Consider the following 26,801-nt stretch of genomic DNA (forward strand, 5'->3'; position numbering starts at 1 on the left):
ATTTTATTGTACATTTTAATATGTTTCTATTTTTTGCACTATGTTGATTGTTGTTGATTGTTTAACCTTATGCACCGCCCACCATGTCAAATTCCTTGTATGTGCAACATACCGTGGCAAATAAACGGTTCTGATTCTGATTCTGAAACCCCCACACTGTACCTTTAAGAAAGAGCGTCATCCTCCACGTTGCCGTCCTGTCTATGACGTTCACACACTCCCGCATGTCCACTGAAAGTCCAATTATTGTTAATGGCGGGTATTTGTATGTGTATATATATTTAAGTTATTGTTTGCTAACTGTTTACAGTAATATAAAACGTGGGGACTTAAAATAACTGTCGCTGTTTGTTTCTTCGTGGATGAACAAAGCGGAAGGAGCTGAATTGGGAGGACTGAGGAACATTGTAACGTTAGCTTAACTGTTATCGTCATGTGCCTCCTGTCCGTTGTCAATTGACACAAACTGAAACTGAGCAGGAAGCCAACAGCGTGTGTTTGAAATAGCTACAGTAGCGATGTTAGCTGTCTCAGAGCCACAAACCCACTCCTACTGCACTAACATCGTACTTAATATGACGGAGGAAGAAGTTTAGCTAGTAGATAAACTCAGCGTTCATTCATTCATTCGACCGTTACAATCGCTGCCAAATAAATCTCCGCTTATCTCATGAAACGGAAATGATTTCGCTAAAACTATCGGCGTTGTCGGCTTTGCTGTTATTAATAATAACCGTTATTCGAGTTAACGGTTCCTCGAAACTAAATATTCCCAAAGTGCTGCTACCGCTCGCCAGAAGTACAAGAATTAACTTCACGTTGGAAACTACTGAAGGTTGCTACAGATGGTGAGTAGAACATTAAACTGAGGAGGGTGAGCTGAGGCCATGCTTTGTGGAGTAGTGTCATATTACACGGGCTATGTGAGGCCACATGGCACACTTAAACAGTATAACTGTACTACACAGTTCATGGCTCTGTGTGCTAAAACAACTTAACCCTGGATTTCTTTCTCTTAGCTGTTCTTGTGTTCACCTTTTAACACCTCCATGTTTACAGTGAAGCTGAAACCCTCCAAGAGCTATACTGCTACTCCACTTATTTGCATAACCTACATATATATATTTGTTCTGGTTGTACTCATCCAGGTCTTCCACCAGACCAGAGGTAGCCAGCATCCAGGCTGTGGATGAAGAGAGCGGCAGAGGCTGCTCCAGGAGAGCTGTTCTCCAGGCTCTCTCCACCCATCCCTCCAGGCTGACTAGCATCATTCTGGCCGAAGATGTTGGTAAATACATGGTTGCTTAGTAAACACAAGTAGCTACCTCAAGAGTTAGGGAATTAATTTGTGCATATTTGGTCCAGTTGTATTTTTTGTAAGTTCCCTTTTGGGGGGGGGGGGGGGGTAAATGGATCAGTGGATATAGATTAAAGGTGGACAGAAATATTTCCAGACATGCGTGTATGCTAGGTCCCTAAGTGGAAATACACTGGAAAGGATTTTGTCATGTTCAGGTTTTCGTGTTTTTGTTATGCTGAGAATGCACAGTGCTCAGTTGATTTGCTCTCTGAAAAATGCATGTTTTGCACTATGATCAAGATGGTGCAAAAGCAGAGCATCTGAAGTCAATAGTGCACTTAGATCAGTACTAATAAAATGTTCTTTATCATATTTTTACGAGCTGAATGAACGATCACTACCACAAATTGTTGTGATTCATTATTGTACAGAGGGGAGTGCACGGCAGCACTCTCCTCTATACAATAATATATATATATAATATACGGCAGGTATGGCTTTCACGTTGTGCGTCTGTGTGTCGCGGTTTTGAGTACTTTGCCAGGTGCTCATATGTCTGTTTGTCTGTGGACAGATTTTGTCAAAGATGCAGTCACGAAACTTTGCAGGTGTGTAGTTGAGATGAAAATGAAGGCCGTGAGCAGCATCACATAAGCCTAGTCTGTTAAGTGTTTTACAAGAATACATAAAGGATTAATAAAAGCTATTATTACTGTAGGTAAAGCCAACGAACGTGGTACAGTATGTAGGGTATAACATTTAAGTACACGGTGTGATATTTGTCTGTGCTCTTATTCCCTTCAGAGTAGGAATTCTAATGGTCATTCTGTTGCACAACACTTTTTCATTCTTCCTTCCTCTCTGTTGTGTAATGCTGGATGTCATCTGTTGCCTGTGGCACTGTTGGCCAGTCATCGATGGCAGTTGTGAGCATTTACTTTGGAATAAGGAAAATCAGACACATTGGCCCGTACATGTTAAATGTCTCTTAGTCTTACTTTGTCTAGTTTATTTAATGTACTATCTGTTCAGATCACAATCGCTGACTTTGAATGTGGCCTAACATCGCTCCACTGGTTTAAAGGTTAACCAAAATGTAATCTGATATAATCTATCGCTCATGCAACGGCCCACTTAGCCGACCAGAAGATTTTGACTGTTATCAGTAGAGCGGTGTGCCCGAAGCAGAGGATGCTTCAAAGCTCTCGCTCTCCGTTGCCTTTTCCAGATCAGAGTATGTGCATAAAACATTGTTCCGCTTTGTGCCTCAACAACAAATAATTTTCCTCCTTTTTTTAACCACCAAGCCATTTATTTTTGAGAATTTCTTGGTTTGGTGACAAATACAGTATGTGTTCTGTATATGATGCTTTGCCCCCCCCCCCCCCATTCATTTGCAGTTACCGGACATGTACTGCGGTGTGACGCCATTGTCGACATCATCAGTGATATCCAGATAGTGTCGACCACCAGAGAGCTGCACCTCGAGGACTCACCACTGGCACTCAAAATCCATGCACTGGACTCTGAAGGTGACATATACTGACTCATCACAGGACTAAGTGGTTGTCATTATATGCTGCTGCTGGTAGTATTGATAGATATCACCCTCAGGCTATTAACAATAATTTACATCAGTACCTGCAATATTACTCCGTGCTCCTGTTGCAACATGTCCATGCTGTATTGTTTACCTGCTGCTCTAAAGACTTCTCAGAGAAATGACTGAGCTGGCTCTCGGCTGCTACTGTGAGGTGGCTGTGTTAGTTCTGTCTTAAATGGACTGGTTCCATTTAAGGCAGACACACTTAGTTTAATGAGCTGCAGCTACAGCCCGACTCTTTCTGATGATGGCTCCAGGGCCTGTTGTTGTGTTTTAGTTTGCTTCGGCCCAAAAGTGCATTTGGGATTCTTCAGATGGAGTAGATTGCAAAAAGGACGGCAAGTATCCTGTAATGAAATGCCTTTTGGTTTCGTCGCAGCTAATTCGACTGCCGGGAGCTCGCAGACAATTGTGCTCCCGACCCATTATACATTCAAGTATAGTGACCTCGGTCATATAGCACAAGTGGAAAGGTCTGTGCAAAGATGTTGTGCTCCTCACCAAAGCTCACATGTGTTTGGATTTAAAGTTGTGAGTTAAAGAAACAGCAGGTCTGACTCTTTTTCCTTTTTTTATGTTGCAGGAAACACCTTCAGCACCCTTGCTGGTCTGGTGTTTGACTGGACCTTAGTGAAAGATGTAGATGTGAATGGATTCTCTGACTCTTACAATTCATTACGGTAGGCTCCCCCCCCCCCGTCTTAATACTGCATTCAAACTCCACCGATAAGTAGTGTGATGATACTTCTTTGCTTCTCTTTCTCTGAAATCAAATCACTTTTGAGGTCAGATGCGAGGTGCCGTACTGAGTTCAGTCTCAAACGTATGTCCTGATGCGTCTCTTTTCTCTACTGAAGGGTACTTAAATTCTCAGAGTCCACCTACACACCCCCTGGACACATATCTGAAATGGAGCGTGTCGGGAAACAGGGCGATATTATTTTGGTATCTGGACAGAAAACAGGACACGCTAAATTGAAGGCCAAATTAGAAGAGTCATTGTATAAGGTAAGCAAAAGATGCATGTCTTGACTGTTTAAATAATCCACTTTATTTCCACAGTCATGAGTTAGCTTGTGCCCTCTCTCTGTGACAGCTTATGTACTGACAAGCGGGCGTCTAAATTAGCAAAATATTGCATGCTAGTAATGAGTCCTTCCTAATGTATGATGTCACGGCAGTAGTTTTAGCCTCCATTGTTGTCATCAAGCTAACTTTTTACCTGAGAAATTATCCCGATAACAAAAGGTTATTTTTAGTAATATTATATAGAATATTGAAGAAATAACCAAGAGCCACTTGCCATTTTTAAATGTATAAGTTTGATATATATATTTATATTATTGAACACTGCAGGCAGCGTGTTGTGGTTTGTTAAGGCGGGAAGCTGAAGCGCTGTTGTTCTGTAACGATGGTAAATGTGCCACAGGATGTGGGCGCCGCAGAAGTCAGACTCTTGATTTTAGAGAACATCCTGCTGAGTCCTGCGTATGACGTCTACCTGCTGGCGGGAACTTCCATCCGATACAAAGTCCTAAAGATACGACAGGGCACGATCACAGGTCTGACTCGGTTTCCTGAGGAGTTAAATCCATTATTTTGACTTTTACGATAGCTACTGTACCGTTTCTAACGCAAACTCACAGCCGGTAACGTTCGAGCACCAGTTTAATTCCCGTGTTGTGTTTGTCCAGAGCTCTCGATGCCTTGTGATCAGTATGAACTGCACGTTCAGAACAGTGTGATTGGCACTGATGGAAACCCAGACGTTGCTGTGGCCAGTCTGGATCAAAGTATCTCCACAGTTACAGCAATTCAGCTTGGACACATCAACGTGTTGCTGGATCACAAGAGTATCCTTCTGACAAGTCTCACTCTGTAGCTGTTATTATGATGCTATTCACCTTATTCAGTGCCTGAACCAGGCTGCTTCCTCTTTGCTTCATTTTATAATCTTACTTCCATTTTAGAGCAGAAGTGCGATTACTTTGCTGAACGTATTTTCCTTTTTTATTAGCCAAAAACTGTTTATTTGATTTGAATCATTTTTAAGGTGAGAAAGTAACTGTTTAGATTCCCAATATGTGATTAGTTTATCCAAATAACACCTATTTGGAAATTTACACAGATTGTTTTGGAGCTGTGAGGAGCTGGTCAGCATACAAAAAGAACATCAACAGTGGTTTTGTAATTACTCTCACTGCCCTGCATGTTTAACCATGGGGTATTAAAAAGAAAAACAATCAAGAATTACATATTGGCGATAGCCGGCCAGCTGACAGACAGGTTGGTTTGATTCACTCTGGAGGTGAGGTAGTATTTATGAAACTCTGTGCAGACCTCTGTCACCCTTCTGGCAGTGAGAGTAATTACAAGAACACTCTTGACATGTGTTTTTGTATGCCGATTCCGACTGGAGGGTGTAGCGATAAGCTTCGGTTCCTTGTAGAGGATCCATCTATACCAAGAGACATTCCGTGGTTATTAAAAATGTCCTCGGATGTGATTTCAGGCAATTTTCCACACGTGGTCCTCCCAGCCAATGATTGCTGATGGATGTGGTAGTGTCAAACCATCCGATCGCAGCGGTGTAGCTGCTGCATTTTCCCAAATAGCATTCATTGATTTACAACGCTGCAAGCGCTAAACTGGAAGAACGAATACAGTTGCGTTCGAAGCGGAAGTAAACAAAATGGGAGGGGCAGTATAATGTGAATAATGTCCTGCACTTACCAGCGAATCTTGTTTTTTATCTGTGTGGAAGTGGAGAAGTACTAAGAGAAGTATTCTGCATTTGTCAAAAGTCAAGAAGCTTAGAGCCACCATCGTCAATGGTCCAATGCTAACTTTCCTTAGCAGCATCTACTTAGGCCTTCGGATGCAAGGAGTGTCTCGCCTGCCCAACAGCACTCTGTACGTGGTTGAACCAGGCTACCTAGGTCTGTTCCTGGCTCTTACTATTGAAAACACGATGGAAGTATTTCATAGTGTTTATTTAAAGATGTAGCTAACCTCTGTTTTCATTGTAATTTCACTTTTAGGTTTCAAAATTCATCCAGGAGACAGCTGGGTTCTGGAGACAGGCAGAGTTTATGATGTCCTGATCGAAGTCTTTGATAAATCCGGCAACAAAATTCACGTGTCTGATGTAAGTGTGCTTCCGTTAAGTCACTGTTGTGTGTTAAATCATTTAATTGTACATCTGTATGCATGCTGTATGCAAATGAGTGTTCATCTGAGATAAAGTCTGGCCTGGTTTGTTTTTATCAGTGGCGTTGCTCAGATAACAGAGTTTTTTGTATAGGATCTTCCTAGTTCCTATATAGTGGGAAACTAACATCTTTGAAACACATCTGGGAGACATTAGAAAGAGAGATTTAGGGCACTTTGAGCCTTCCTTTGTCAACCTATGAGTTTTTTTAGCTAATATTTCAAAACTGTGATGAGAGAACTGTCACCATTGAAGTATAAACAAATCAAAATCTTGATAGACATTAAGAAATATCTCCTGAGTCTGTAAAAGTTTTGACGCCTTGCTTCTATTCTCGAGTCCTACAAAGGTAGTTTAATAACCTGCGTGCTTGATTTTCTGCAGAATGTCCGTATTGACACTGGTTTCCCCTCCGAGTACCTGGAGCTCCTGGAGTCTTCTGTGAATGGGTCGTATCATCGGGTCAAAGCGCTTAAAGAAGGCCTGACTCTGATTGATGCAACCCTCAAAGCTGTTGTGGATGAAGTGAGTTTACTTGGAGCGTTGACCTTTTTCAGTCTGAATGAGCTGGAGCGTTTACCTCCTGCTTCTTTTCTTGGATCATTTCCTGTTGGCCTCTGCTCTGTTTCAGACTGGAAGGATCCATGCACTCGCCAACCCGGTGCACAATGAACAGGATGTAGAAATCTACAACCCTATAGTTCTTAGTCCCAGTATTCTAACATTTCCATGGCAGCCCAAGGTTGGAGCTTATCAGTACACAATACAGGTAATTAGTCCTTTTCAGGATGAAAACCTGGTGCCTGAATGGGGTTTTAATCTGTCGTTGAGCACATGACACCTTTTTTAATTTGTTTTTAGCTATTGTTCATATTCATACTTTGCCATAAAGCTCTAAATGAATGTTTTTTACCACTGAGAGGTGTATTTCTGGTGCATGTGATGACTTCTCTTTCCTGGTGCTTGTGGCAGGCGACAGGAGGAAGTGGAAATTTCAGCTGGTCTTCCTCCAGCACAGCTGTGGCCACAGTGACCGTGAAAGGAGTGATGACAACAGTGAGCGACATCGGCGTCAGTGCCGTTTATGCTCATGATCTACGCAACTCGCTTCACTTTGGCCAGATGAAGGTAAGTTGACCTGTGAAACAACACACCTGTTAAAAAACTAATATGGCCGTATAATAATCCTGATTACTTTGATCACTGGTTTTTATAGTTCATGATAAGTGTCGAAATTTCAGGAAACAAAACTACACTTCAGCACGTTAACGCACAGTAGTTTGAGTAAAGTGTTCATCCATCACACAATCCACTTATAAATATTTAAGATTAAACATTCAAACTCTCAAAGTGATTACTACAAAAATAGGTCCAAGGGATTTACATTTACATTTTCCTCTCATTCCCAGCCCTCCATCTAAATCTCTCTCATCCCTCTTCTTCTCTCAGGTGTATGTGGTCGAGCCCGTCGCCATGGACTTCGCTCCTTGCCCAGTCGAGGCCCGGGTGGGCCTGGTTCTGGACCTGCCCCTCAGGATTTTCGGCCTCCTGGGGGAAGTGGAGAAGGAGCGGGTCATGTTGAGCGACTGCTCCCAATTCGCCCTGCATGTTGAGGAGGAGAACCACGGCGTCTTCCAACTGCTACACGGTGAGTGCGGCTGATCTGACGCGGCCATGTTGTGATGCAGCAACATTTTCATGAATGCGGTATTCTCAGCAGCTGGTCTGCTGTCATCCCGTGTTGTGGGTGAATTCACTCATGGATTGCAATTATGGATTTGCATTTAGTTAAGGTCACTAACCAATGGATGCTCATTCAGGGCACTCATTCATTGATCAATCTGTTTAGTGTTAATCAATGTGAGTTATGACTGATCACGACTCTTGTGGCCAATTGAACATGCATGTGTTGTGAGCATAAGTGAGGAGGGTAATCATGTTGCTCACTTTTGCTACTGAACATGTTTACTGCCCTACTTACTGAGTGTGTTGTTTGGGGGGGGGGGGGGATATTGCAGTAATAATGGTTATGAAAATGTAAATAATTATTGTAATCTTCCTAAACTCTACAATTTCCCATGAAAGCACAAGTGTGAGGAAAACATCAGTTCACACCTTCAACTGCAGTTTCACATTATGGAAGGAAGAATTGTAGAAACTATATTCTCCTATAGACAAATCTGTATTAATCGGTTACCCGAACAAACCTAAACTATATGTGCACGTTCCTCTCCATCTCCCTCTGAAACTTTTAACGATTTCATGGCTTTCAGATTGTCATTGCAACGTTTTATCTCTTTCAAAGTTCTTCTGTTAGCAAGAATCACAGTTTTTAGTTTTGGAATCTTGTATTATTAATCAGAAGCGTGGGCTGGCACATATAACAATACTTCTCTGTACTCCAGTGTGGTTTAAGAAGGGAAGACAAATGAGTACACCTGAGTGAACTATTGGAGCTATTTGTACATTGTCATAATGCATTCTTGCTCACTCTTTGCCTTCCTCCGACCCTCATTGTCCTGATCCAGGGCGGCTGGCTCCCGGCCAGGAGCACTGCAGTGGGGTGAGAGCCAAGGCCCTGGCCCCTGGCTACACCGTACTCACTGTGAGCTACACCCACGGCAACGTTCATCTCAGTGTCAAGATCACCATCGCTGCCTATCTTCCTCTCAGAGTGAGTCCAACAGTTTATTTGCTCATCTTGAACTTTTAAAACAAATCATTTTGCTCTCTTATTGCATATTTCTCAAGGCCTCCAGAATTAATTTCCTTGTGGATAGTTTTTCGGTTGTTTATTCAATAAAATACTTTACACTTTTTCTTTTGTCCAGGCTGCAGTGTGTAATTATCTTAAACTTTACCTGAAGTCTTTGTTGTGATTTGCTTTTATACCAATTAGCTTTTTCTCTTTGAAGGAAACAAACTCACTCATGCACATTCATACACACAGACTCTCCTTACAATCAAGGCAGGAATGCGATGATCAGCGGGTATTAAACATCTTCTCCTGGGTTTCCTCTTTGCATTTTAATTAAGCATTGTACACTCGCTACACTGATTTGTTTCCTACACCTGGGCTCCAGCACTGCGCAGTAATAGAAATCACTTCAACTGTTGTGGTACTGATGACGTGTATTATGATGAGTTGACCAGATCTTCTGTCATGAAGCATTCTGTCACTCCTGAACCCCCCATATCTGTGATTTTCATGCATATTATATTCAGGTTATCAGTGCAGTAACATGCCGTTTGATGCACCACTGTTGAGGTCATGTTTTTATCATGGCAGTGAGAAGTATTCTTCAAAATAGTGCAGATATTTTTTGTTTCTTCACTTGTTTTGCCTTGGCAGCTAAAGGTTGACCCTATTTAGTTGCTTTTCTGTGAAATACTGCGGATTTCAGCTGAACATTTCCCCAGTTAAGTTCCCTTTAACACTAGAATGTCCAAGCAGATATACTGTACATAAATACCTGCTTTCCTTTTTTGACTGAGATATCTTTCCCTTTGGTCTCCAAAATGTCCCTCCATGACATTTTGCACATCTATTTTCTGCATTTTTACATTTTGATCCCCAAATCTGTTGACATTTGTAAAAGCATTTCTTTCCCAAAGTGTCCTGCTCCAACATTTCATAATAAGATAATGTTGTTTGGCAGGCGATCGACCCCGTGTCTGTGGCCGTGGTGACTCTGGGATCTTCTAAAGACATGCTGTTTGAGGGCGGGCCCCGGCCGTGGGTTTTAGAGCCCTCAAAGTTCTTCTGTCACTTGAGCGCCGAGGATGAGGCCAGCGTGAGCCTGACTCCGACTGGTCCCTCATCTCACAACTACAACCAGCACTGGGTCAGAGCGACCTGCAGGGCCCTGGGAGAGCAGGTGAGATCTGATGAAACCATATTGGGCCTCCCTCACCAAAATCTTCCTACGTCTGTTCTTGTTTATGACAATTGTCCTAACGACATGATCTTAAACCGCAGAATTGTTCTAACGTGTGTTATAATGATAAATACAATCGTTCTCATAAATTGAAGGCTTGAGCCAGTTGATCCTAATTAGCGTAGGTGAAGGCCATGCCGACCCCCATAACAGGGTATGAGACTTCTGGGTCGTGTGCACACACAGACACAGAAAAGAAAAGTTAAGAGAGAAATCTGCATGCTGTAAGATATTGTGATCTAGTTTATAATGTACAAATCCTAACTGCATTCAGAGATTGTTTGAAATTAGAAAGAGCAAGTATGACTTTAGGGGAATTGGTTTGTTTAAACCAAGGAATTGAAAGTAAGTGGTTGACTTTGGAAATGACGCCGATTTTATAAAAAAAAAAAAAAAAGCTGCGATTATTAATATTTTGTGTGAAATCTTTGGACTTTTGTTTTTGTAAACCTTTTGGGGATGATAAGCTTCAGCCTTCACCTAAATTGCACGGTTAGATTTCATAACTTCCTACACCTTGAGAATAAATGCAATAGCTTGAAATACTGTCTTTATAATCCACCAATAGTTATTCATGATCGTGTCCTTGCTGCATTACTGTGATGGCTCCCAATAGTTACGACTATAGTATTTAGTTGTCCGCTTCAGTTGTCGTCTTGTTTTTCTTCAGGTGCTGGAGGTGATGGTGGGAAACAAGGTCAGCGTGACCAACCCTTATCCTGCCGTGGAGCCGGCGGTGGTGAAGTTTGTGTGCGCCCCTCCGTCTCGCCTCACCCTGGTCCCAGTTTATTCCAGCCCACAGCTGGACCTGACCTGCCCGCTGCTGCAGCAGAACAAACAAGTGGTGTGTATGCGGTCCCTTCACGGGGGTCAACTAGCTTCACATTGCTGCCTGAAGGCCTTTTACACACTAGAGGCGTGACGAATAAACAACACGAGAGTGCGAACTACTCACCTGAAAATATTCATACAGGCAGCGATGCAGATTAGTGAGTTGCAACACTATTTCAATAAGGATTCAATTGATTAACGCAGGCAGAGGACCAACTATCCTATTGACCCAGAGCAGATCTATCTGAGCTAAACTGTTGTATAAAGCCTAAGCTACTGTAAGCTATTTTATTGAGTTTCCTTTTAGTGAAATGTAAACACTCTGTGGAACAGAGTATATGTCCCGGGCTTTTATTGTGAAAGGTAATGACGGAAGGAGTGGATCTGGTCTGCGCTGCCTTTGTCGATGTTGAAATGAGTAATAAAGTTTGCTGTCTCGGTTTAGGCTACGGAGCCTTTGTGTTGTTGAACACTTTAGTGTACATTGAAGAACTTAAAAAATACGAACACACTTAAGCTCCTGTAAGATTGTTAGGGAGTACCCATAACTCAATGATGAGAGTGATTATTAATGTGTTTTTTGGAATGGAAGCTGAATGTTTTGATCACGCCACCTTTTTTTCTAGGTACCTGTTTCAAATTACCGTAATCCCATTTTGGATTTGGCTGCTTTTGATCAACAAGGAAGAAAGTTCGACAACTTCAGCTCTCTGAGCATTTTGTGGGAATCGACCATGGTGTCGCTGGCCAGTATTGAACCCAATTTACCCATGGAGCTGCAGCTGTTCGAGGATGACAACAAACAGATGAAGCTTCACGGTAAAGCATCGTGACTGGATAGTGGGTTGTCGGCAAAACTTAACTCTTTTGTTTAGGAAAGTAATGAGGCAAAGGCCGGAGAGAAAGCTGAGGCAGGATTTCATTCTAAGACAGCGGGGGCAGACGGGGAATGATGCATTCACTTACTACTGGGAATACATTTTTTGTTTTTGCTGTCTGTTTCTATAGATTAGTGATGACAAAAAGTTTGGATTGTTGTGTGTTTTAATTGCTGTTTTGTTTCTGTTATCCGTGGCAGGGCGACAGACGGTTCTTGTCCATCATCAAACAGGCATTGCTGCCATCACGGTGACAGCTCTGGGTTACCAGGTTTTACATCTCGCAGCAGCCAAAGTACCCAGTCCAGTAAGTGACTCCACCACTAAGATGATGTCAAAGTTTCTCATTCCCTTTAAAAAGCAGAAGCAGCTGAACGTTACTCAAAATATCTGTATAATGCTCTGTTGATCTGTGAACATTTTGCTCTCAGTCAGATGAATGTCGGGTGAGTTTTGTTTTGATTGACTGAAGATGTGACTGTGAAAGAGATGATGTCTGTTTAAATACATGTGTAGTTTGGAGTCAGTGGGCAGTAATCCTCTTTGAATAAACATGCGCCTACAAGTGATAATTAAGCTTCTTTTGGTCTGTTCCGGCTTCATCTTACTTCCTTTTTCCATTCATACACACAGATTTGCCTTCATAATCTGACAAAACCAACATACTGTATTGTATGTTGGTATAATATTTACATTTGTAACCATAACACTAATTCATTTTCAACTCTCCTTCTTCTTCTGTACAGTATGTCACCTTGACGCCTGTCTCAGCCACTCTGGAGCTCCTATTGGTTGAAGATGTGACTGTTTCTCCTGAAATAGTTACCATATACAACCACCCAGATGTGCGGGTAAGGGACACATTGATCAATGCTGAGGCATCACGTACATACCATCTCTTTACCCCTGCAAGCGTAAAAACTGACGGAGACGTGAGCTTGTTTTACTAAAAGTAAAACTGCATTTGATATTTCATCGTAAAGTTTATTACTTTACAAGCAGAGCATAAATGGAAATTAATTGAATCACAACTGAATGAATCCAAATGTTGGTAATCATTGCTCCGGGCACCGTGGAGTCTTATGTACCTCCTCCCTCAGTGGGCCTCCCTCTCCTAATCCTGTCTGATATAGGAGCTGTGTTTGGCAGGTGTGGGGGTTAAATAACAGCTAGTGACCTGTGTAAGAGGATTTTAAAGACCAAGTGTGGTCAGAGGTCCCCTTTGATGTCTCATGCAAGGCCATGGCTGTCAGGAAAAAGAAATGACAGTGAACTGGGGTGGTTTTCTGAATCTCCCAACAATATGTAATCATTTTAGTCTTCAAATGATTTTCTACTTTGTCACAAGGAATTCATTGTGTTTCGTTTTCCAGGCGAACTTGGCCCTGCGAGAAGGATCCGGGCACTTTTTTGTCAACACCAGTGTTAAAGGGATAGCGAACGTGGTATTCCAGGAGGCCCAACGAACAGCTCAGGTAAGACGCAACATCTGGACGAGGGTTACAAAGGGCCGTGACATTTCTGGTCAATTTCCGAAAGATTTTCAAGGGATGTCAAGCTTGGGAACTTCTGAGTTTTTGCACAGTTTCAATATAAACTGGTACCTTCTTGAATAGTGAACTTATTCGGGGGGGAAATAGTGCTAGAGCAAATGCTAGTTTCTGCTAGCTAAAGCTTTTCTTTTTTTTAAACAGTGGTTCACTTTAAACCCTAGGTCTGCACACCGCCCACACTGTAAGCCTCACATTTTCAAAGTACCGTTAGCCAAGCTAGCTAGCTAGCTAACTCACGCGACACATTTCAGACTGTATGTATTTCACAAATAAGTCAAGTAAATTTTATTTAGATAGCCCAATATCACAAATTCCCTCAAGGGGCTTTACAATCTGTACAGTTTACGACACCTGTTGTCTTTATACCTTCGATTCGGGTAAGATTAAAACTATGTTCACGGGAACACATAATTATGATATTGTACATCATACTAAGGATTTCCAGTAAATCCATGAAGGTCTACTTTAATCCATAAACCAATCGGGATTAAGGATTAAAGTGCACCACTACTCAAAACTTCTCCATTGATTCTGAGTTGAATGATCCCTTTGATTTGCTGTGTGTTTCCAGGTCTCTCCCGTACACCCAGGGGAGGTGACGGTGATGGTTCATGACCTTTGTCTGGCATTTCCAGCACCTGCCAAAGCCACAGTGCACGTTTCTGACATCCTGGAAGTTTACGTGAGAGTCGTTGACAAGGTGAGTTTCAGGGCCCGTTTCCACAGCTGGGTTAGATGATCCCTATTATCAGTATCACACATTCCTAAAATGATGTCTAAACACTATGATCGTCTGCTTCTAGCACATGCCTTCCCAATTTTCATAAAAGCCTGTCTTGAGTTAGCATCATTCGCTTTGCCCTGCCTGTGAACCAAAAGGACTATTTCCCTAATGGATGATGCCATTCGTCTGTATTACAGGTGGAGATTGGCAAATCTGTGAAAGCTTATGTCAGAGTCTTGGACGATAATAAGAAGCCCTTCCCAGCCAGCTATTTCCGTTTCATGAATCTTAAACTCAAGGCAGCTTCTGCAATCGTCTCTCTAAAGTAAGTATTGTGAAACCTGTTGTTTGGGTTGAGGATGAGGCTTCATGTACACTCCTAAATGTGTTTTTTGTTCTTTTGCAGAATATTAGTGGAGTCCACTGAAATTGATACAGCTGTTTTCGTGGTGAAAGGTGCTTCTATTGGTCAGACCGCGCTATCAGCTGTTGTAGTGGATAAAAATGGGAGAAAAATTGCATCTGCACCTCAGCAAATTGAGGTATAATAATTCAGTGTGAATTTCTAAAATGTCAATTCCAAGTTTGACTCTTGCATACACATGTTTATATAACGTGTTTTTCTTCTTTTTACTTTTAGGTATTCCCACCGTTCAAACTCATCCCAAGGAAAATTACCCTGCTAATTGGAGCAATGCTGCAAGTATGTATAATATTGATTCTTAAGCTTTGTCTGGAAACAGCTGGCCTCAGTTCGTCTTGCCAGAAGAGTTCATCTGGTCCTCGGTTTATCTTACAAAAGAGCTTCCTGCCAGAAATCTTCTGGAAGATAATTTTAGCCTAATAGCTCTTGGTTTAAACATCCAGCTCGCCTTTCATTTTCCTCAACTTGTGCGTTAATTTGAGAGCATTTACCATCCATCCAAGAGGCCTCCTAACTGCTGATCATTAAACTCAGTAATACACATGCACTGCACGTTAGTCGTGTCAGATATCCACCAGTACTTTTAATACATAAAGGATAACGTCTTTCAGCACATTATTATCAGACCTTGTATTGATGAAAGCTGTTGTCTTAATTGTCAGTGTGTCAAGATCAGTCATGTAAGAGTCATGCTCATTTCTTTCTTCTTTTCCTTCCTGCCGTCCTCTATAGATCACATCTGAGGGTGGCCCTCAGCCTCAGTCCAATATCCTTTTCTCTATTTCCAATGAGGACGTAGCTTCTGTTAATGGCATTGGCCATGTCAGGGGTGCTACCATTGGTAACGTCACTGTGACTGGACTGGTCCAGGCTGTTGATGCCGAGACTGGGAAACTAGTCGTTGTGTCTCAGGTAAATATGTAGATATAGTAATGTGGACTAGCGTATCGCCCAGTTAGATTTTACAATAAAATGCTTATTATCATGTGTCCACAGGATCAAGTAGAAGTTGAGGTTGTGCGATTGACGGCCATTCGAATCAGAGCACCTATTACAAGAATGAAGACAAGGGCACAGGTCGGAATATTTTGTAGAAAATGACCCCAAACCTAAGAATTCCTTCTTGCAGTAGCACTGCAATTAACTGTAAGACAGTTAATTGAGTTCTCTCTATGGGCAATATTGTACTCACTAACCACCTTCTCTTTTCCTTTTCTAGATGCCCGTATATGTGATGGGTCTGACTAATAGTCAAACACCCTTCTCCTTTGGCAATGCTGTGCCTGGCCTCACCTTCACCTGGTCCACCACCAAGAGAGACATTCTGGATGTCCAGCCAAGACACATTGAGGTACCCTGCTCTTGATTGTTTCTTTTGATATCGCATGCAGTTTCTGCCCTTGAACCGATTCTATTTTTGTCTCATGTTGTCCCTTTGATCCTTTTATCAGATTGATTTAAGATGTGCTGTCCCAGCATTGCATTATGATTAAAAATAAACAGAATCTGCCTCGTCTCCGCTTCCTTGTCAGCCCCTGCCTTGTTCCTGCTTCCTCATCACTGTTGCCCTTTTATTTAATTTGCCGCTGCTATTTTTGCCGTCGTCATATTGGCGCCTGTCTCCTTCAGGCTAACGTGGAGCTGCAGTCAGAGCACAACTTTGGCATGAGGGTGACTGGAAGAACGAGAGGGCGCACGGGGCTGAAGGTGGTGCTCAGAGTTACTGACCCCAATGCTGGGCAGCTAGTGGGGGATCTACAGGAGCTGAAGGATGAGATCCAGATCCAGGTACAGCACTGTGGCTACATCTCCTGAAAACAGGCATCGCTCTAAACATTGTATCTCTGTGTCCTGAGCACCAGACTTATACATACTGTATGTGCAGATATTTCATAAAGACCACTGTTATGGACTGCGTTGCATAACATGACCGTGTCCCCCTGCTGCTTTGTTAACTATGTGAAGCGATAAGACTGCAGATTAGTCGAAGCTGAATGCATCCAGCTTCAAACTGCATTAAACTATGACATGTCTCGTGTCCCTAAACACCAAAGAACGATTAAAGCCCTCTTTTTAATTGAAGTTTCAACATTTTGCTTTGATCAAGGTCTATGACAAGCTACACATGCTTAATCCTGAAGTAGAGGCTGGGGAGTTACTGATGGCTCCAAACTCAGCCCTCAAACTCCAAAGTAGCAGGTGAGTAACAAGTGCCTGCACAGTAGCTTCTGTCTACTCTAAAAGCATGTGGATTTCCCCAACAAGTTTCATCGCAGAATAACCTGAAACCTTTGCATAACTTGATGCCATTGTGTCTCTGCATGTCTCACAGGGACGGTGTGGGGGCTCTCTCTTACCGGATGCTGGATTGCCCCGACCAGGTTGTCATCGCTCAAGTGGATGATAAGGGCTTCCTCTTCTCTGGCTCTCTTACTGGCATCTCCTCTCTGCTGATCACCTCGCAAGAGTCCTTTGGTGTCAATCAAACCGTCCTCCTTGCTTTGAAGGTCCGTTTGAGAGCCGCTGCCTGAAGCGTGTTTCAGATTTTAGGTTTTAAAAGCGGTATCTTCTGGGTATTCAAAGTGAAGTCGATTTCAAGAACACCAATGGATGTTTGGAGAACAATAGTTGTCTTAATATCGGAGACATTCACATGTATGTTTATGATTTCTTTTGTTTTCCAGTTTTATATAGAATTCTTCCATTTTCTGTTATTTTTTCATATGTTCTGACCTAGCAAAAATATATAAGGCATATTCTGATATCCTATATTTTTATGTTAAAGTAATACGAAGCAATCATTTGTCTTAGTTTGCCCCACATGTCATCAAAGTCAAATATAATGGTAAAATGATTTAAGAATTTGATGAAAGGGGAGTTAAATTGTACTTTGAACCGTTGCATAGCCTCTGATTTGACTAAGACAAGCAGGACAATTACGTTTCCGGGCAAAATACATAGTTATTGGGCGATCCTGTTCTATGTAAACCAATGGTCTTAACAGTAGTACTGACCCTTGAAATGACAGTTGACATTGTCCCTGCACTTACTGAGTGTGACTCTGGTTCTTCCCTTCATTCCTCAGGTGGTGCCTGTGTCCTATGTGCGCTTCAGTACCAGTCCGGTGCTCTACACGCACACCAGGGAGAGCCTGAAAGCCTTGCCCCTGGGCACAGTGCTCACCTTCACTGTCCACTTTCATGCCAGCACGGGAGAAGCCCTACACAGCTCCAACTCCCACCTCACGTTTTCCACAAACAGGTCTGTTAACACTCACTCTATAGCTACTTTAACACTCAGTATGTTTCTGTTATTAACCTTCATAATTCATCCATTCATAAACGGTGAGGCTCAATGAGTGACGCATCTATGACTTTCTATCAATATCTGTAGAGTATAACCAGGGTAGTAGAGGACATGGCAGGCTGCACTAGCAGTTCACCACATTCATTTACTGGGCTGTTCCTTCAACCTCATTTCAGATGGAGTTGTTTCCACCCGAGTGAGTGCTAAATGAATGGGAGGAGTGTTGGGCAGGGCGGAGCACTGCTGCCCTCCCGATGAGGGACTCCCTCATCTGTCTGCACAATAAATTGATTCTATTACCTTTTTCTCCAGGTGCTGACAGACAATTTTGGGGTAAAAAGTATAAAAGTCAGAGTGGTAAAGTAGCCGTGGGACTAAAGGGGCTGGTCTGTGATTAGATCCCACTCTTCAAGGAGCCCATTGGATTTTACTGCTATCTGAGGGGGAAGCAGTTTGGCCCTATTTGTTCAGAACAGATTCTTTGGAGACGGAAGCAAAAAGCAAAACATTCCTTCAGGGGAAAAAAGATAAATATATAGGAGGTTGTAATTGCAATAAGCGGTAAAAAACACCACTGAACTAAGAATGTGAGACCGTTTTTTACAAAGCATGCCTAATAGTAATAGCATAGCAAGCTCTCTAATAACGACAGTGCTATCTATGTTTGCAAATAAGTTCCTTGGAGCGACCGTTAAGGAGCGGGGGAATGAATAAAGGTTGTAGATGCGAGGACTCGAGGGGTTGAGCACGAGAGGACGAACGGAGGGTCAAATGGAGATAAATGACGGGCCCGAGGGTGTCGCAGAGAAATTAGGTGTAGTCTTTGTTCCTGAAGCTACAATAACTTCCCATCAGCCCATATTTGATGTCTCTTAATGAATTGTATTAGAGGATAGGTTGATGAATAATAATTCATCCTGTACCTCTGTTCTGACCTGCAGAGATGACTTGGTGCAGGTGGGGGTGGGGCCCGGTAACCACACTCTGACAGTGAGGACGATCAACGTGGGCCTCACTCTTCTTGCTGTGTGGGACAGTGAGAACGTGGGTGTGGCCGACTACGTTCCACTTCCTGTCGGGCACGCCATTCACCCGGATGAGGCCCACAGCCTGGTGGTGGGGGATGTGGTCTGCTTCACTGCCCAGTTAACCAGCCCAGATGGTGAGAGACGTGCTGATCTGTGTAAATGTCTAATTGATCAGAAATTAACAATTTTGACCAGAAAGACCTTTAGAAGGTTCATACTTTAGATTTGGCACTCCAACGATGACAGCCTTGTATTATCTGCTTTTTTTGTTCCTCAACAATCTTTATGCAGTTAAATGTTATTGTATTTCTTCACTGTGATTAAGTGGAATCACAATATGTCTGATGCTGCATTTTATTGAATTTTCTTTTAAGTATTAGGAACCTATTTATCCTAAGTGCATTTTGATTTTAGTAGAGATCTTTAGCTTTTTTTAGCTTGCATATTCTTTATATTAAAGCTGGACATATCTTCCCGTCCCTGCAGGTGTTCATGGGACTTGGAGCTCCTCGGCTAATGGCGTTCTTCAGGTGGACTCTAAAAGTGGTGCAGCAGTAGCCAGAGACTCTGGGACAGTTACCGTGTACTACGAGATACCTGGTGTTTTGAAGACGTACAGAGAGGTATGTTATATGTAGGCTGAACTTACTATCTTAGCCGCCATGCTTCACTGACGGACCGTTTCCCTTTTTGTAATGACGACTGTGATGAATGAGCTACAAGAAACGTGTTGTAATTATGCACACGGCACGCCTCTCTGGTTTCTTTATGTCTACTGTCGACATCTCTGTTCTTCTCCACCAGTGCATCAGTCCTTCAGCAATATATCATAAGAACAGAAATACAACAGCTGTATAGTATATCCATCATCACCTTTCAGTAACTCATTGTTTCTGCCTAATTAAGGCTGTTGATTCTCATACATGATGGAGTGTGGAAGGGATTAATGGGCTCTATCCGGTCATGCTCCTGAGCTGAATGTTACTTACCATTCTATATGAATATTTCCTATTAGTAGAACAATAAGTGATGTGATTTGGTGCAAGGTGTTTTATCTCAGACAGAAAGGTGCTGACAAGCCTTCTAACGAAATGGACTGAATGAAGGTGTAGCCATAATGTCACGTTCAACACTTGGCTGTTTTTAATGAGTTTAGTTTCACTGTCTGGTGTGATTGATGTAAACAGTTAGTTGTGGATGTATTGTGATTCATTCGAGCACACACCTGAATGGTCTGAGGATTTATTGGCTCTTTTCTCTCTCTCCGTATGGTTCTGTAGGTGGTCGTTGAAGCAGCGACACAGACGGCTGCTACGGCGCAGGCGACACCTGTGAGGATCGGCAAGGAAACAAAAGTCCTGCTCTCGACCAGAGGGAGCGGAAGCAACCTCATCGGTACTGAACCAACTCTGTTTCAGGGAAACATGTGTGTTAAAAGAATAGTTGAGCATTTTAGGAAATTCACTTAATTTGCTTTCTTGCTGGGCGTTACATGAGAAGATTCTTACGTCTGTATTGTAAATAAGAAGCTTCAGCCTGTTAGCTTAGCTTAGCACAAAGACTGGAAGAAGAGAGAGAGCCAGCTAGTCTGTCTCTGTCCAACGGTGATAAAGTCCACCTACCAGCCCCCCCAAAGCTCCGTGTTCAACACGATATATCTCTTTTGTTTAATCTGTACAGAAAAAGTGGAAAATCGAACAAACAAGGTACAAAGTGTTAATTAGTGAGATTTAGAGGTGTTTTGTTACTTTTGGATAGTGCCAGGTTAGCGGTTTCCACCCTTTTCCAGTCTTTGTGCTAAGCTAACCGGCTGGCTAGCTTCATGTTTCATAGACGGATATGAGATTGGTATCAATCTTTTCATCTATCTCTTAAACTGTTGACTTGATTTCATAATGAAGCAGAGAGGGGTGTGTGTCTGATGCCGGTGTGCTCTACCATGCAGGAACCTGCTCCTCTGCCCAGACTGAAGCTCTCTCACAGCTGCAGCCAGAAACCTCTGTCAGCTGCCATCTCAGCTTCACCAGTGATGCGATTGACTTCCCCGCTAATGACGTCTTCAAAGCACACACCAGCTTTGACTCCAGCATCGGTGAGGCAGATCTGAATTCAGACCAGAGAGTACATTCATGGTCAAAGAAGCAGAGAGTCTTTTATATATGTGTAAAGGCTGTGAGCATTCGCACATCATTTGGCAGTATTGAATCATGTCATTATGTTCAGATCCAGTGCATTGGGCGTTATTTACTCCTGCAGCACTGATGGGATTGGATTTAGATGACTCGTGTTAATTTGGGCGTCCTAGCAGGATTCAATCCTGTAGCTTTAATTTTGGTCTTGGGGCTGTCCTTCCTTTTTACATTTAGATCACGAACTGTACATTTTGAAGGCGTTGGTTGAAAACTACATCGTAGCACCTCTTAACTGTCCATACTTAAACATTTTCTTATTTTTTTGACATTCACATCATTTTTGACCTTTTTAGGAGTGTTCCAAAATAAAATGACTCTGAAATCCAACCTGGGTGCACAGTTTATGTATACGCTCTGCATTACTGGCAGGAAAACACAATTTACAAGAGCAGAATCGATATCTGCGTTGCCCGTGGAATGACTTTAGCCGGGACTATAAAAGGTGTCCAGGTGATGTATTGAACCGAGGAGACTCCCTGTTGCCTGAAAGCACTGCTCTAATTGTGTTTGGGGTTTGGCACTTCACCCCAGTTGTTGCCTTAGCTCTGATGGCATTCACTGTGTGTATACAAGGCTGTAACCACTGAGCTGGATCCCACTGAGGTCCTAATGGAAGCATTTGGTTGTGAAATGACCCTCCCTGACAGTGTCCACGTTGACACGATGGATCACACACTGTGAGATCCATAGTCATTCTCATATATTTTTACATGTTTTATTTGCTCCGTTCATGGTAGTGCACAATAACGGGAAGAGATAATGATTCACATCCCTTATTTCATGAGCACAAAGAGAAGAAAAACAACGTATTTTAGCTGCCATTTCTTGTCCCAAATGCACACATCAATAATTCATCTTGAGTCATCACTTCCACCTCTGTGAATTCTTGCCCCAGGCTCCTACACATGCTCCATAACCTTGCAGCCAATGACGGACCAACAGACCCGTGTGCTCAGCATGTCCATGGCCAACCTGCTGGTGAGGGCCGGCCTGGAGGGCAGCGTCTTCTCCGGGGAACAAGACGGCGCCAGGCTGCCCATAGAGCCGGGCCTCTACTCCGACCAGACGGAGCTGCTGCTCTCAAACCTGCACCCATCAGCTGAACTCACCGTCTACGGCCCCGCTGCTGCCCTGTCCAACACGGAGGTCAGGCCAAGCGATCGCTTCTAGTAGAACATCTAAGAACAAAGTATATATAGTATGTGTATAACACTTTTCCACACCTGTTTAGGTGGTGTCTGCTTCTCCCAACATTGCTGTCCAAGAGAGTGAAGTGCACCAAGGCTTCCCCAGTTTCTCAAAGTACACCATCAGCGCCGTGGACCCTCAGGCAGCGGTCTCTACCTCCGTCTCCATAAGCAGCACCTCGGGCGGCCTGCGTATCGTCATCCCAGTCTCTTTGATCCAAGTGGCTGATCCCAACGCTGCCAAGCTAGGTGAGATATCCTTTCAATGCAAATGACAAGGCACTGGGCCTCAAGCCTCAAGGCCGTGTTGTTTTAAGAATACTGAATGTGTAAGTGAGGTCACAGGAAAGGTTGTCGGACTGTCACCTTTTTCAACAGAAATAAGTTTGGAAAAAATCTGAAATGATGCATTATCGCTCCCAAGTCATTTCAATGCAAGCCACGTAGCCGAATCCGAAAAAGAATCATTCCTGGTGCCTCCAGTAATACAGCCTGACTGAGTCTTTATCCACAAGCTTTCCATCCATGGTATACTATTCTAACTTCTCTGTCACATCACTTCACAGAGGGTTTGTTGTCCTGATTAATCGTTCAGCATTGCTCTCTAGTTTTTTTCCTCATTTTAAGTTGGCAAAGATATCAACATTAGTAGTATTTTACTGAGGACAATGGGGCATACACTGGTTATTCTAGGAACGTCCTGCTGCACTTATACACTGATGATTTCATCTGTGAATAGATGATTTCAGATCATATATCAGAAATAAAGAATGTCCCTTATGTTTGTTACAGTAGTTTGCAGCCCTAAAAAGTAGTCATGAAATAGAGTAAAGGGCAACATGTGTATTGTCATAACTTCAGAATTTAGCTATTTTTCTGCGTTGAGTTCTTTTGACAACAGGTAAAACTCTGTATCAGCTGACATTAATGAGTGAGTCGTATGTTCTCAGCGCTTTGAAGAGGTTTTGACGACTTGTTATCTCTCTCTCTCTCTCTCTCTCTCTCTCTCTCTCTCTCTCTCTCTCTCTCAGCAGCTGCTCCTCCAGTTGTTTTCACTGAGGGGGGCCACTCCCTGCACAGCTTCATCAACTGCTACCAGATGATGTTCTTCACCCTGTTCGCTCTGCTGGCCGCTACAGCCATCATCATCATCGGTGGGTCACCTCACTACTGTAGGAAATGCATGTTCATGCATGTTCTTTTATATATATTTGAAACTGAGTGCCTCCAACTTTGCTTGGTCAGCTTTGTCTTTCATGACAAAAGGAATGAAACAAGTCCCTTCAAGAATGAAGTATTGTCATAATATGACAGGTCTGTCTTCATCCATGGCGCTCACAACTTGAAGCACCTAGAAGTTGTGAAGGAATTGTGTTATTCCCAAGAGTTTAAATGCTGAGCTCTTCAGACACTTTGATGATTTGTTTTTGAAATGTGTTTGTTTTTATCCCCTGCAGTCCTCCACACTGTGTTCAGCCCAAGGGAACAAACGTATCACCCCGCCTTCATGCAGAGGACGCCGCCCCCCGTCTCAGGTAGGGCACCTCACTGTGACGCTACGGCTGTAAAGCAAATAAAGAAACCTCAAATAGATTTGCGTAGGTAGAGGATTTCTTTTGTTATTTTTTATTTCTTGATCTCCATCTGGCTTTGTTCTTAAAGCAGTAAAGAGAAGTTCTCTGATGCCACTAGGCTGTAACACTCCAATGAGAATGAATGATTAAAGATAATAGAGGTATCTGACAAACTCCAGGACAATTTCAGTGAGAATAGATTTATTTTGATGAAGTGCCGCCTCGCCCATTGTTATTTAAAGCTTATTTGGATGTTAAAAGAATTAAGGCATTGCATCAGTCCTCAAGTCTCTGGGGTACATCGTGAATGTCTCTGCCGCGCTGTTTGATATCACGATTTACAGCCAGAGCTCCGGCTGCTTCAGTATGTTTGGTAGAGATCTACGTTACAGTTACTAATGAGGCTGCTCATTTGTGGAAGTGGTCTCTTTTTAAACTCTGGCGTATTTGAACAGCCTTAACTGCTCCACTTATTTCTTGTTTGTATTATTTTCTCTTTCTGCTACGGACGCTCTATTTATTACTCTATATTATACGTGGCTGTTTTTCAGGTTTGGACTCTCCAGTAATGAATTCCTTCAACCGCACGATACAACCGAACAGCAGCCCCAGGTCGCGTCTCTACTCTCCAGACTACAAGTCCTGATAAAGCTCTGTTCTTCAGAAGCAGACCACCACAGGCCGTCAGTGCATTTTGAATGTGCCTCTGTCCCTCAGTGCGAATGCTGAGGGATGTGACTGCAAAGTCTCAGCTTCACTCAGTTGTGCTCACACGTTGGTACAGATGCTTCAAAGGAACTTCATTTTCAGAATAGCGGATCAGTTAAGAGCTGACAGATGTTAACGGAGCTGTTTTCTCTTTGTGTGTATATTTTTGTGTGTGGAAACATTTGTGTCTTTTTTTTGTGGTTTTCCATAGAAATGGCTTTTATATGAAACTGCTCTGTTTATTAACTGACATATTTTGGAGAGCAAAAAACAAACCACTAGTTTGTGCTTTAAATAAGGTTGCTTTGTGTGTTTGTTCACCCATTACTTGTGTGCTACTTAATATATTTAATGCAAAATCTGGTACCTCAGGAGGTCCATGTACGACACAAAACTTTAAATTGAAACTGTTTATTTTTCCGAGAGGGAAACATACTTTTGTTTTGTTGTAGCCGATACATTTTGTGACATGAAAGCCGTCCACCTCGTAGATGAAGAACCCTTCAAATGTGCATAACCCTAACTGAGAACAGGTTGGTTTATTATTGTTCCGGGCATTTCTTTACGTAACATTACTGTTTTATTTTGAGCCATAATGCATGCAGCTCCTGCTTGATTCATTACTGTGAACCAGCTGGGGAATGTGAACCATCATTCAGCTTTTATCCCAGCGTTGCTTCAGCGCAGAAGAAATGTGACCCGGTGTCATTTCTGAGATGTGATGTTTCTCTTCCACATTTGTTTTTACCCGAACACATTTCCGGGAGGAGATTCGTGCAGCACTGTGCGACTGCAGAGAGAGTGTGATATTTTTGTATTCAACAAGGAATCGTATTTATGTTAGCTAGTGAAATTCAGTTTTACTGTAAGACGAGTGTGTGTGATGATCAAATGGTTTCAGTGCTGTTCTTTTTGTCATGCTTTACAACCATATCTGAACAGCTTTCAGCACATAATGAAGATGTGCAAGTTTGTTTGCTTGTGTGATTATGCTCTTGCCTTTTGCTAATTAAAGTTTGTACTTATCACGTTCAGCGCCGGTCTTGTGATTATTCATCGGAAAAGTTTATAACTCTAACTTGAACCGTTAAAATAACACTTAACAAACATCAAACATCTTCCCACCGCCGGACAGGAAGCATCTTTTTGTTTTTCTGAATAACTTGAACTACAGATGTAGATCCAGTCTGAATTAAATACTCTAGCTTTGCTTCAACTTGCAACACTGAATCTGTCACTCACACCCACTCAACCTGCAATTTTTCAACGTATCCGTGAATTAATTTTCTGCATCAGTGCCGTTTCATTTATCTCGTCTGTGATGCACTTTATTTTCCTCCTTGTTCACATCTAATCCATCTCTTATTCAATATTACTTTTTTTCTGAAGTTTTCACAGTTTCATTGTTGACTATTTCTTACTCTGGTTTATTGTGTGTATGTGAAAAAACACATGTAAATGCTCAGTAGAGGCATCTTAAGAAAACTGATTGCAGAACAAGAAATTGAATTAGTAAAGCAAGCGAGGTAAATGTAAAGTTCCTCTTTACAGAAAGATTTTGTGTGTATGCGATGGCTGAATTCCCATTTATCCCAAAGCCTGTACTCTCATCCCAGTCTGACGTGGTGCACACAACCTGAGGGGATGAGGAGTGTGTCTGGCTCCCTGGCTCCCTGAGGATGTGTAAAGGTCTGCGACATCTGATCAAATATCTCCCATCTGTCTGTGACGCTGCTCTGGACAGCTGTGGAGGCGCTCCGGTCACCTGGCTCATTTGTATGCCCTCAGCAGCCGTCTGCATGTCAGCAAACGCTACACAATCCCAGATAGACGAGCGGACTGGAATGTGCACCACAGAATTATTTGTCAAGCAGCAGAACATGAAGTGTGATGCACTTCTGGGCCAACACTGTCTTCGATTTTGAATTAAGATTTTTTTCAGATGAAATTATGAGATAGAAAGTCGAAATTATGAGATACTTTAACACAACAGTCGTAGAAGCAGGTTTTCATAGGTTACCCTACATTTAACATATAAATGGATTGTGAGTACATTGAAGACTACTTTAAACGTGGCTTTACAACAGATGAAACACTGATTGCTGTTTCACATGGATTGCACTGAGCAAACTTACCCTTGAAAGGATTTTAAGCAAGAAGCAGCTCTGGAGTACAAAGAATAAAACCGATGTGGCTGAGGTGAAGACCTTCATTAAACAGAAACTGGAAACATCTGCTCTATGTCATGGTTACAGATGGATGCAGCAAAAGTGTTGGTCATTTTTTTTTTGCTTTTCGGAAATGGGCTTCCATAGCATTAGACTAATTGTCTCATGAATGTGAT

At 42.5% G+C, this 26,801-nt stretch overlaps 1 protein-coding gene across 3 annotated transcripts; it reads left to right on the forward strand.

Moving 5' to 3' along the window:
- The first annotated feature begins 213 nt into the window (after nucleotides 1-213).
- nup210 (nucleoporin 210) lies at nucleotides 214-25,491 on the forward strand. 3 transcript variants are annotated; one of them, XM_031845349.1, is made up of 40 exons: nucleotides 214-848; nucleotides 1,149-1,288; nucleotides 2,701-2,832; nucleotides 3,487-3,583; nucleotides 3,761-3,911; nucleotides 4,333-4,465; nucleotides 4,598-4,756; nucleotides 5,774-5,842; nucleotides 5,945-6,051; nucleotides 6,499-6,639; nucleotides 6,746-6,883; nucleotides 7,087-7,242; nucleotides 7,564-7,762; nucleotides 8,643-8,788; nucleotides 9,774-9,992; nucleotides 10,723-10,896; nucleotides 11,510-11,702; nucleotides 11,962-12,068; nucleotides 12,508-12,612; nucleotides 13,135-13,236; nucleotides 13,886-14,014; nucleotides 14,236-14,363; nucleotides 14,445-14,580; nucleotides 14,679-14,741; nucleotides 15,195-15,374; nucleotides 15,459-15,539; nucleotides 15,682-15,813; nucleotides 16,092-16,250; nucleotides 16,570-16,661; nucleotides 16,795-16,969; nucleotides 17,548-17,723; nucleotides 18,710-18,930; nucleotides 19,283-19,419; nucleotides 20,077-20,191; nucleotides 20,742-20,888; nucleotides 21,884-22,134; nucleotides 22,220-22,424; nucleotides 23,207-23,329; nucleotides 23,633-23,710; nucleotides 24,301-25,491. In XM_031845349.1, exons 1-40 carry the CDS (start codon nucleotides 682-684, stop codon nucleotides 24,393-24,395), a joined length of 5,658 nt encoding a protein of 1,885 aa, XP_031701209.1. In that variant the 5' UTR covers nucleotides 214-681; the 3' UTR covers nucleotides 24,396-25,491. The 3 variants fall into 3 exon arrangements, with proteins under 3 accessions (XP_031701209.1, XP_031701211.1, XP_031701212.1); XM_031845351.1 differs by having other exon boundaries at nucleotides 23,210-23,329; XM_031845352.1 differs by lacking the exon at nucleotides 4,598-4,756 and having other exon boundaries at nucleotides 5,708-5,842.
- The last annotated feature ends 1,310 nt before the right edge of the window (nucleotides 25,492-26,801 follow it).

The sequence above is a fragment of the Anarrhichthys ocellatus genome, unplaced genomic scaffold (assembly GCF_004355925.1).
Source record: "Anarrhichthys ocellatus isolate YVR2014 unplaced genomic scaffold, GSC_Weel_1.0 scaffold5, whole genome shotgun sequence".
NCBI lineage: Eukaryota > Metazoa > Chordata > Actinopteri > Perciformes > Anarhichadidae > Anarrhichthys > Anarrhichthys ocellatus.